Raw genomic sequence first — 12,340 nt, 5'->3', positions numbered from 1 at the left:
ATAGTCTTGGGAAGTATTTTAAATGGACACATTGCTGCCCTGAACAAAACTGAAATTCTTTGAGTAATCAGGAAGAGGAGTGTGTATGGTGACGAAGCATTGGGCAGTATCCACCCCACATGTCTATTATCTCTTATACCTTGGTTTGGACAAATGACAATGGAGTAATATAAAATCTTGCATCCTCTCTTCTTATGCATGCTAGAATTTGCCTGAAATGAAAAAACAATGAAATTAGAGTGTGGTCATTTATTTGGTATCTCAACAAATCTAATCATAGTATATCAGAACAAAATTAAAACATTATATCACTTTATATTTGTATGTCCCTAATAGACCAATACCTGAGGACAAATGTTTGGATCTCCAAGCTTTCCCTATGCCTTCATCTATCTGCCATCATAAATACGGCCTCCCATAGTTTAGAAGAAAGGTATTTTTACCCTTGTGTCATTGGGACATTCTTAGGACATTCAGTAAATATTTCATTTCTTTTTCCTTTCCTTTTCTTTCCTTTCCTTCCCTTCCCTTCCCTTCCCCTTCCTTTTCCTTTTCCTTTTCCTTTTTTCTCTTCTCTTTTTTCTCTTTCTTTCTTTCTTTCTTTCTTTCTTTCTTTCTTTCTTTCTTTCTTTCTTTCTTTCTTTCTTTCTTTCATGTTTGTGTGATACCAAGATAAGGCTATGTTTTATTTTTTTCAATTACAGTTGACATTCAATATTATTTTATATTAGTTTCAGGTATACAGCATAGTGGTTAGACATTTCCATAGCTTGTGAAATGAACTCCATGATAATTCTATCAATAGTATCCACCTGGCACCATACATAGTTACTACAGTACTATTGATTATATCCCCTGTACGGTACTTTACATCCTCATGACTATTTGTAAGTACCAATATGTGCTTCTTAATCCCTTCACCTTTTTTCACCCAGTCCCCCAACCCCCTCCCAACTGCCATGTATCAATCTATTCTGGGTATTTATGAGTCTGTTTCTGGTTTTTTTTTCTTCTTTAGATTCCACATATAGGTGGAATCATGTGGTGTTTATCTTTCTCAGTCTTATTTTACTTGTCATGATACCTGCTAGATTCATACATGTTGTCACAAATGATAAGATTTTATTCTTTTTTATGATTGAGTACTATTTCATAGTGTAGTAATTATTTCTGAGTTTAACCCTTTGAGTAGTGATTTTTTTGTTAACCCTTTGAGTGAGGACATACAGGAACGTTCATACGACTCAAAGGGTTAATGAATGAATGCAACAGACACCAGGAAGATAAAAAGGGAAGAGGAGGCTGCATTTGAGTTATCTTTGGTAAATTACTCTTTGACACGAATCTTTGGTCTAAAATTTAGCTTTTCTTTGTTTGTGCTGGAGCATTTGTTTCTCTCAACACTCCTCTTTACTTCCTTTTTGTTTTCTCTGTTATGTCCTTCAGGTTTCTTTTTCTAGGGTCTCCTGTTAGTACTACAGTGACTGAGTCTTTGGGTAGTTTGATTGAAATTATAGTGTTTAATTCATTTTCTTTTGTTGTTAGTACTTTTGGTATTATACATATTTTTTAATCGTCAAATCTAATGTCATGAAGCCTCCCCCCATTTTTTTCTTTTAAAAATAGTACAGTTTTCATTGTTATATTTAACGCTAAAATTTTAGGTTAATGTTTGCATGTGGTATAACGTAAGGGTCTAACTTCATTCTTTTACATGTGGAAATCCAGTTTTCCCCACGCCATTGGTTGAATTGACTGTTTTCTCCCCATTGAATGGTCTTGACACCTTTGTCAAAAATTAATTTAACATGCATTGAAAGGATTATTTCCGGATTCTCTATTCTATTTCATTGGTTTATATATCTGTCTTTATGCCCCTGTCATGCTATTTTGATGATTATTGTTGTATAATAAGTTTTTGGATTGAGTTTGAAATCTCCATTTTTTTCCCCGAGATTGTTTGGGCTGTTCAGACTCCCTTGGAATTGCATATGAATTTTAGGATGGATTTTTCTGTTTTTGTAAGAAGGCACCTTTGGGACTTGGAAAAGGATAGCATTAAATCTGTAGATCACTCTAGGCACTATTAACATTTTAACTACAGTAAAGTCTTCCAACCCATGAACATGGATGTCTTTCTGTTTATTTGTTTTCTTTATTTCAGCAACAGTTTGTACTCTTCAGCCTACACGTCTTTCACTTCTTTGGTTAAGTTTATTCTTATGTACTTTTGTCTTGATGTTATTGTAGATGGAACTGTTTCCTTGACTTCCTTTTCAGATCTTTCATTGGTAATACACAAACTGCAGTTGTTTTTTAGTTAGTCTCTGAACTCTCAGAAGGCAGGAACCGTGCCATATTTGTATTTTGTGGAGTTAATACAAAAATAACAATCGTCAGTTTTTAATATTATTATAAATTTTTTCATTGGCAGTAACCTTTGTCCTTTTCTTTTTCCCCTCTCTCCCATCTCAGGGCTCTACCAGTGCAACAGCCTCTCCTCCTGTCTCGACCCCTGTCACAGGGCACAAGAGGATGGTCATACCAAACCAGCCCCCTCTGACAGCAACCAAAAAGTCTACACTGAAACCGCAGCCTGCACCTCAGGCTGGACCCATCCCTGTGGCTCCAATTGGAACACTGAAACCCCAGCCACAGCCAGTCCCAGCCTCCTACACTACAGCATCCACCCCGTCAAGGCCTACCTTCAATGTGCAAGTGAAGTCAGCCCAACCCAGCTCTCACTACATGACTGCCCCTTCCCCAGGACAATTTTATGGCCCAGGGCCGGGGCACCAGGGCTATAATACGCAGCCAGTTCCTGTCTCTGGGCAGTGTCCACCTCCTTCAACACGGGGTGGCATAGATTATGCGTATATCCCACCACCAGGACCTGAGCCTGCTTATGGGTATGGCCCTAACCAAGGACGTTATTATGAAGCCTACTGCCCAGCAGGGCCTGCATATGGGGGCAAAAATGACTCTGATCCTGCCTATGGTCAACAAGGTCACCCTAATACCTGGAAGCGGGAACAAGGGTACACTCACCCTGGGACAGGAAACCAGCCCCCTGCTGGGATGTATCAAGTTGCTGGTCCCAAGAAGACCTATATCACAGATCCTGTTCCAGCCCCCTCTGCACCACAACTGCAACCAAAGGTATGAAACTCATTAACACAGTGATGGATGGGAGTAAAGGGCTGTCTATCTCAGCCTGCCTTTCCCAGAAAGCAGAGCCTAAGGCAGAAATGTTTGTGCTATTTTTATCTCATTAGAAAGTACAATCTATGAACAAATGTATGAATGAAGTAGGAAAAGATGGAGATTCTACTGGGGATATGGATTTATGTTACTGATATGGCTCTTGCTTGGTACCAAGTCCTTGTTCTATCTCGAATGATCATCTTCCAAAAAGTGATATGAATTGTAGCAGCTCGGGATAATCTTTTTTGTGGTGGGGAAAAAATGAAAAGAATTATCTTCCAGCTCTTATCTTTTCTGGTGCCAAGCTTCTCTGTAAGTCAGAAACTTTCTTACCCTTAGACATTGAATTTCTTGGACACCAAATACATTGGTAGTGTCTCATGCCTTGCAGGGACAGGGCAGCAACAGATCTGGAGGTGAGAAGTATGCAGGGCCAACATGAGCTGAGCTGCCTGTCAGGTTGGGCTTCTGTAATGGTGGTCAGAATTCAAGCAATGTTTGTACCACAGTGACTGCTAGGACATAACAAGTGGCCAACAGCCCAGGAGACAGGTGAGGCCAGGGGGATCTAAGGTAATGCAGACACCTTGTCTAGTTTTGGGGGGAAAGAGGCTGCTGCAGTAGAGTGGCACTTGGTTATTGCCCTTTGTCTATCCACATATTGATCCTCCAAGAAGAATCTTACTCTCTAGCTTTTAACCCTGTTTGGCAATTTAAAAAGTATCTTTATGACAGTAATCTTTTTACATTGCTTGATTTAGTTGCAAGTATGTATGTCTTTTAAGTCAACATGTTTTGTTACTTCCTTTGAATAAGTAGATATGATATTGCATATACGTACTTACCTACACCTTTGATTTTCCGTGAGTGCTAGAATCAGCATGATGATCTTTTCTTTTACTGTGACAAGAGGAGTCAAGAGAATTACATGGAAGGGGTGAGATGGATAAACCAAGTTGGAACAGAGCCCTCCCTTCCTTTCATTCACAGCTGTGAGAAATCAGAAATCAGAAATAGTTTGAAGTTGAATGGCAATTTTGGGGGATGAATTGGGTGTGAGGACTATATATTTTTTTTAATCCTTAACACATTCTACATTACTGACATGTTCATTCACATTTTCAACATTATAATAAAAATCTATCCAGTCCTTGCTCTCCGGGTAGTGTGTTTACTAAACCACTATATTCACATGAAAGTATCTGCTCTATTAATGGTGCTCCAAAATGAATTTTAGGCTTCCTAGGGGAAGAGAACAATGCTCAGAAAGTGGGGCGCTTCTGAATACCCATTACATGAAAGTGGGGCCAGCCATGATCTTTTTCCAACATATAGTTTTCAAGTTTAAATGTTAAATGTTTTTGAAACATTGCTCTTAGAAAAGCTTTTCTTTTTAAAAATGCTTTGTGAAAATACATGTTAGTAAGTTTGTTTTAAATAAAATTTGTCAAAAATAGCCAATCCAAATAGCCTTGCCCTTTTGTTAACATTATAGTGTATTTGCATTAGTTCTTCTTGACCCCCAAAAAGCAAGCAGTCCAGAAAAATAGTGTCTTACTCAGCTTTGCCCCACTTTCATGCAGCTCCAATACATTCCCTTATGGAAGGTGAAAAGTTTAGGTTGGGATAATTGACTTTAACATTTAGGTGCAAATACATATGCAGTCTTGCTCCATCCAAAGCAGCCTTACTGGTAGGATGGTTGGGTGATAGTCCTAGCGGAAGGAGACGGGTCCTGAGCTGTATAAGGATTCTGTCACCCCATCTGGGAAAATAGACATGAGACAGAGCAAAGTATGTCTAAGGGGAGAGAATAATCTTGTGAGATGTACTGAACTGGTCTTTGAGTTTCCTGTTTCCCCATCAGGTCACTGGGCACTCTGGGAAGTCCCACTTTATTCCACACTAGAGCCAGTCCAGTGGTGTAGGAAGTGCAAGCCTGGATCTAAGGTGCTGGGTCTAGTCACATTAGGAGCATTGGGTCTGTCTTCACCAGCATACTCAGGACAACAGAATAAACTTTTATTAACCACTCACCAAAATGCATGAACCTTTATTTTTTTTCTTTTTGTAATTAGTCAGGGTGATCTATTCCATGATTATGGCTTCTGGAGATCAGTGAATTTCATGTCGTTTGAATATTTTTTCTCGAAATATTTGTTTTTCAACTGCGTCATATGTTTGAACGTCACATTGTGCATTTTAAAAATGAAAATCAAATCATGTGCTTTTCTCTGTGAATATTAATGAGAATGGTTACAGGGTGATGTTTAGCCATCTGTTTATGTTTTGGGAAAAGGGGAAAGAGGCTGATGAGGCTACAGATACGTTCTGTGGGTTGGGGGCACTAGGGAGCGAAGGGATGGGCTCGCTCACAGTTAGTCTTTGAGCAGAACACTGCTGTATTCAACTGCACCTGTGCACAGAGGACCTTATTGTCCCAGTATTGACTCTGCTTGGCTTAGTGATGTGACGGCTGGCTTGAGAAATGAGCTCCGAAGTCTAATCCCAGCGCCTCCCGTGACATTCCTCTTTCGGCTTGAGGAAAGCCTCTAGACCTCTTTATGTCACACTTCCAGCCTCAAAAAGTGGCACATCACCTTCTCTCGTTAATTAATGATTGCAAAGGGCTTGGAAATTTCCAGAGGCTGAATAATTGCCAACGGAGGACTATTCAGTTTTCACTGACTTTCCTTTATTTCCAAATTTTAGTCATTGATGGAAAACTTACCTTCATGACTTAGCACAATGACCTTTTGTGACATGGGGACATTCTGAGGAATTGGGCATTTAACTCATGAAGGAGTTTTTTGTTGTTTTTTTTTTAATTTTTTTTATTTATTCATTTTAGAGAGGAGAGGGAGAGACAGAGAGAGATAGAGAGACAGAGAGAGAGAGAGAGAGAGAGAGAGGAGAGACAGAGAAAGAGAAAGGGGGGAGGAGCTGGAAGCATCAACTCCCATATGTGCCTTGACCAGGCAAGCCCAGGGTTTCGAACCGGCGACCTCAGCATTTCCAGGTCAACGCTTTATCCACTGCGCCACCACAGGTCAGGCTTGTTGTTGTTTTTTAATGAAAGAAAGAAATCTCCCAAATAGTTGAGATGAGCTACTTTAATTTTTCTACATTGTAGAAGAAGGAGAGGAAGGGAATGAGGAGAAAAAGGAAAGAGAGAAAGAAAATGGAGAAGAAAAGAATGAAGAAGAGAATGAGGAAAGGAAGGAGACAGAATCAGAACCTGCAAGGCTAGGGGATTGTGATTATATTTATGTTCCTATAATGTGCCGAGAAGTGAATTTGCATGCTTCTGTAGACCATATTGTGTTTCCTGTACCATCTGAGCTGAGTTCCTTGAAAAATATTGTTATAAGCAAGTCTTTATGAGTGAGAAATGTTCCCTTCTCACGGAAAACCCTCTTAAAGAAACAGTGGCATATTTCCCTTGGATGTTTTATAAAAGCTAATACCTGCACATTATGTATAGTCCAGGGAATCCTGTCCTGTGCATTGCCTTCACATCCCTGTGAAGTGGGTTGTGTCTTTTATCCTATATTGAGACAAGGGGAGTTAGCTTAAAGGTCCTCCAGCTGGGACCTGGCGGCCAGTCATCACTCTCAGGTCCAAAGGGGCAGGGCCGCTCTAGCACCCACTTCCTTGTCATAGACCTGATCTGTGTCAGCCTTGGGATGATTAGAGACAGCTATTTAGCCCATACTTGTGGAAGGCACTGATGCTATGCTTCCCGGGAAAGGTATATAGAGGTCCACCTAGTGCAGGGGTTAGGTTAAATTTTATATTAATCTGTTATTAAAATTTCCTTGAAAAATCCTTCAGGAAGTTTAGACCTCTGGAGAACAAACTACCTTTATTTATTTATTTATTTATTTATTTATTTTAACAAAGCACCTTTCTATAAAGCTATCAAAGTTGTTAGCTCTTTCAGAGTTAAAACAGATCACTGCTCTTCCTTTATTTTTTGAAACTGGGGATATTTAATAGGTCAAAGAAGAGAGTCAAAAGAATGGAATGCCTGAGGTCAGTGTAATTTGTTAAGATATAGAAAATATTTGACAATATTAATATAGTAGCATTACAAACATTCAAGTAATCTTAAAATGTTTTGCTCTTTTTTCTTCCATTGTGGAAAAGAGAAGGACATATATGTTGGGTGCACTGCAAACAATTGGCGGTATTTTGGAGAGAACTCTCTTGCTGGTAATCTTTGTGCTAAATCTTTCTCAATTTCAGGATTAGAGAAACAAGAAAGAAGAGATGTTAGGGTGAGAAGAATGGATGTGGCTATATGCCTCATGGCAACTGATAACACCTGGGCATGTGTACAGAGGAGAATGCTTGAGGACATAATGACAGTTCTATTAGTAATTCCCCTTGTGCAGGGCTCTTCAGTTCCCCTAGTGCTTTGTGGACCTCACAAAACTCATGTGCGTTCATCACAGAGATTTTTCTCTCTCTTGTACTGATGAGGGTTCAGAAGCTTAGTAATGAGAGGCACTCAGCTGAGATCACACGTAAATCTGATGGGAGAACCTCAACTCCAGTCTTCTGGAGGTTGCCCTCGTGCTTCTCCCCTGGAAAGCTGTGGGTCTTCGCATCACCAGCTACTCCACGTGGCTCCGCCGTGGCCCGCATCACAGGCACACATCTAAGTCAGTGGTCCCCAACCTTTTTTGGTCCACGGACTGGTTTAACGTCAGAAAATATTTTCACGGACCGGCCTTTAGGGTGGGAGGGATAAATGCACAAAATAAAATTATGCAACCGGCGTAAAAACTGTGGTATTTTTAAATATAATTATCGAACTTATGAGACAAGTGTCAAGACTGAGTCTTAGGCAGATGTAACAGAGGGAATCTGGTCATTTTTAAAAAATAAAACATCGTTTAGACTTAAATATAAATAAAACGGAAATAATGTAAGTTATTTATTCTTTCTCTGCGGACCGGTACCAAATGGGCCACGGACCAGTACCAGTCCGCAGCCCGGGGTTTGGGGACCACTGATCTAAGTAGTCTCAGGCAGTCTTGGCGCAGTGTCATGAGACCAGCAGTTGGAGGGGAAGCACCCCTTAAATCCCTTCCAGGCACCCAGGCTTGAGGCCTTGGCCTCTACTTCCTCTTCCTCATGACCCATGTGCAGATTGTCCCGAGGTTCTTTCTAATTTCACAATATCTCAAGTCTGTTTTGTTTTGTTTTTAAATCTAAATCCCCCTTGTGGCCAGTGCCCTAGTTCAGTTGTTCTCATACCTCACCTGCACTGTTGAAATGTCCTCTTAATGGGTGTCCCACCTCTAATCTCTTTCCACACCTGTTTGTTCTGCACATGCTTCCAGATTAATCTTCATACCATACAGCTCTGCCCTTGTCGTTAATTGCCTTTTTCTAAAACCTTCAGCAGGTCCCAGCCACCTGTGGAATAAATGGAAACCCAGCCTGGATTTCCAGTTTTATCTTACCTTTTTAATCGGCTGGGCCTCCAGCTAAGAAGCTATATTCCTAGTTAGTTCCCATCTCCGTATTTTTGGTCATGGAGCTCTTTCCTCCTGGAATGACTCCCCAGACCTCCTCAAAATAAATAAAATAATTTGCACATTCAAATATGATGGAATAAGATTGAACTAAAGTTCTAATCTCCCTTGCAAAGTCATTTCCTCTTCCTAAAATTAAGCTGTGCGTTATTTTACCCTCTCTTGTAGAATTTTTCACACTCTATACTAGAATCAATTCAACCAGCCTATGCCCCAGTGTATATTAGACTTGAAGATTTATAGGATAGAGAGGGTGTCTAAACAGCCTTGTTTTCTCCAGAGTAACTAACACAGTGTATAATGCATTCTTATTTAATGAAGATGCTTGAAGAACCTTCCTCTGCCCTCCTAAAATAAGGAGTAAGTGCTGCATTAGAATTTAGCAGGCTGTGCAGCAAAATGCCAGAACCGAAACCTACTTCACCAAATCAGTTCAGGGAAACTCAATAACACAAGCAGTGTCACATCAACACTCAGGGTCCAGAGTAGCTAGAAAATGTCTCAGGTTCACTGTGGCTCCTACATTCAGCTTTCCCTTTGGGATACAAGTGTTCACGTGTGTGTTGTCAGGTGCACGGCGTCTTTTCTGTATCTTGCACTTGCCGGAAGTCCATGGAATTGTTTGATTCCTATTTCAATCAACTTTTTGAGGTTTAATTTACAGTGATGTGTTTATTTTAAGTGTGTAAGGCAGGAAACTTTTGACAAGTGTGTGTACCTGTGAGCAATCACCACTACAATCAAGATAGAGAATGTTTCAGCTCCCCCCAGAGCTCCCCCATGTCCTGTGCAGTCAGTGCCCTTTGTCCTCGGCCCCAGCCCTGCGTTCTGCTTTCTGACATCTGTCATTGGGATCCTTTCTTGAATTTCATGTAAATGGAATCACACCGAATGTGCTGTTGAGTCCAGGCTTCTTTAACACAGAGTAACATGTGTGTGTGTGTGTGTGTGTGTGTGTGTGTATTTGTGATTCATCTGTGTTATAGTGTGTATCAATACTTCATTCATTTTTATTGCTAAATAGTGTAGTGTATGGATATATATTACATTGTTTTGTTTATCTATTCACTTGTTTTGAGACATTTGTTTTTTTAGCTGCTGTTGTCTTTTCCATTTTGAGTTATGAAAAAAGCTGCTATGAACAGTCAGGTACATGTCTTTATACATACATAGTTTTTATTTCTCTTGGCTAAATACTTAGGAGTAGAATTGCTGGGCCATGTAATAACTAACATCATAAAAAACTGCCAAACTGTTTTCTTAAATGTACCATTTTACACCAGTAGTATATAAGATGTCTGTTTGTACCCTAATCCTGCTCTTGTCGCTTTTCTTAATTTTAGACATTTCATGCTGTATAGATCTATCTCATTGTGACTGAGAGATCTATCTCATTGTAACATTTTTCTTTTTGTTAATTATCTGGAACACTTATTGTTCTTCCACTTACTGGCCATTCTTATATTACTTTTTGAAGTATCATCACATTTTTGGTCCATTTTTTAATTGGATTGTTTCTTTTGATCGAGTTGTAAGAGTATATGTTCTGAATACGAGTTCTTAGATATGCATTGCCAAAATTTCTTCCTAATCTGTGACTTGAATTTTCATTTTCTTAATGTTTTCTGAAGAGCAAAAGTTTTTAATTTTGACAAAGGTCAATTTATCACTTTTAACATCTATAATTTTTGCTTTTAGTTTTCTTAGCTACGTTTGCCTCCTCATGACAACAAATATGTTACTCTATGCTTTCTTTTAGATGTTAAACAATATAAGGTAGGTTATGATTCACTTCAGTTTAAGGTTAAAGTCATTTTTTCCCATTGAAATATCTAGTTTTTTCAGCGTGATAATTTGTTGAAAAGACTCTTTTTTTTCCCCCCATTGAATTACCTAAACATCTTTGACAAAAATCAATTTATTATATATGTGTGGGTCTACCTGTCCTCTTTATATTTGTTTTTATTACTTTATCCATCTTTAAGCTGATGCCACGTTATATTGATCACTGACTTTTATAGTGGTTTTGAAATCAAGCAGTGTTCATTTTCGATCTTTGTTGTTTCAAAAGTATTTTGGTTATTCTAAGTTCTTTCCATTTCGATATAAATTTTGGCATCAACTTGCCAATTTCCACAAAATAACCTTCTATGGTTTTGATCCAGATTTTATTGAGTGTATAAGTCAATTTGAAAAAAAAAAACCTGATATCTTAACAATATTAAGTCTTCTAAACCATGGACATGGTATATCTTTCATTTTATTTATATCCTCATTAACTTCTCTCAACAACTTACTGAAGTTTGGCATAGACGTTGTTCAATTATCCCTAAGCATTTTGTATTTTGGGTGCTATTTTAAATTATATTTTAAAAATTTAATTTGCAACTGATTTTCATTACAATATAGAAATATAATTTTTTTTGTATTAACCTTGTATCTTATGACTTACTAAATTTAATAGGTTTACTGGTTTTTGTTTTGTTTTTAAGGCCCCTTGGACTTTCCAACATGATCATTATATCTGAAAAAATTTGTTGATTCAGTTGCTCACTTCCTTTATGGATAAAATTCTATCCATCAACTTTCTGTGTTTGGAAGATTCATTTCTTGATTAAAGAAGAAATAGTTACCTACAAATTTGAAGGATGTAAATCGGAAAAAAATTTTTAAACCTTTACTCTCCATTACTCTAGATCAGCCTTTTGAAACTGTCAGACATAAAAGTTTCCTTCAAAATTGTTATCACCCCTTGAATTTATAGGTACAATAACTGAGGCCTAAAGAGTTACAATAAGTGGCGGATTTGATTAGGAAAATAACACTTTTTTCTACACCACAATTCCTCTCTACATTGCTTTAAGACCAATCAGATCAGAATTAAAGGACCTTTAAAAGCAGTAATAACTGTTAGAAAAGAGCTGATGCCTCAGCCTTAGTAAGGCCTCTTCATAATAGAAAATAGCCAACATTCTAACAATTCTTGTTCTGTCTCGTAGTTGCTCCTGTGAAAAGACTAGTTCTTAGGGTCTATATGATTTTGACTTAAATCATCATTTCTTCTTTAGTGAGTTTAAGAGTTACTGTCAAGATGGATGTCCTAGTACACTAACATGTTTTTGGATATTTATTCATTTTTATTCATTTTAATCAACTAATCTTTTCTCATAGATTTAGATATTTTAAAATGGCCAGTTTCATAACGTTTCTTTTTTTTTTACTTTTTTTTTTTATTTTGTATTTTTCTGAAGCTGGAATTGGGGAGAGACAGTCAGACAGACTCCCACATGCGCCCGACCGGGATCCACCCGGCACGCCCACCAGGGGCGACGCTCTGCCCACTAGGGGGCGATGCTCTGCCCCTCCGGGGCGTCGCTCTGCCGCGACCAGAGCCACTCTAGTGCCTGGGGCAGAGGCCAAGGAGCCATCCCCAGTGCCCGGGCCATCTTTGCTCCAATGGAGCCTTGGCTGCGGGAGGGGAAGAGAGAGACAGAGAGGAAGGAGGGGGGGTGGAGAAGCAAATGGGCGCTTCTCCTGTGTGCCCTGGCCGGGAATCGAACCCGGATCCCCCGCACGCCAGGCCGACGCTC

At 39.1% G+C, this 12,340-nt stretch overlaps 1 protein-coding gene across 9 annotated transcripts in view; it reads left to right on the top strand.

Moving 5' to 3' along the window:
* LPP (LIM domain containing preferred translocation partner in lipoma) overlaps window positions 1–12,340 on the top strand; it is a 728,024-nt gene that overhangs the window by 440,953 nt on the left and 274,731 nt on the right. For all 9 annotated transcript variants that reach the window (XM_066347508.1, XM_066347507.1, XM_066347501.1 and 6 more), the window contains one exon: window positions 2,476–3,159. In XM_066347508.1, coding sequence (XP_066203605.1) covers window positions 2,476–3,159 — 684 coding nt within the window. The remainder of the gene's footprint in view (window positions 1–2,475; window positions 3,160–12,340) is intronic.

This window comes from Saccopteryx leptura, chromosome 8, assembly GCF_036850995.1.
Source record: "Saccopteryx leptura isolate mSacLep1 chromosome 8, mSacLep1_pri_phased_curated, whole genome shotgun sequence".
Classification (NCBI taxonomy): Eukaryota; Metazoa; Chordata; class Mammalia; order Chiroptera; family Emballonuridae; genus Saccopteryx; species Saccopteryx leptura.
This window is presented reverse-complemented; position numbering and strand designations above follow the sequence as displayed.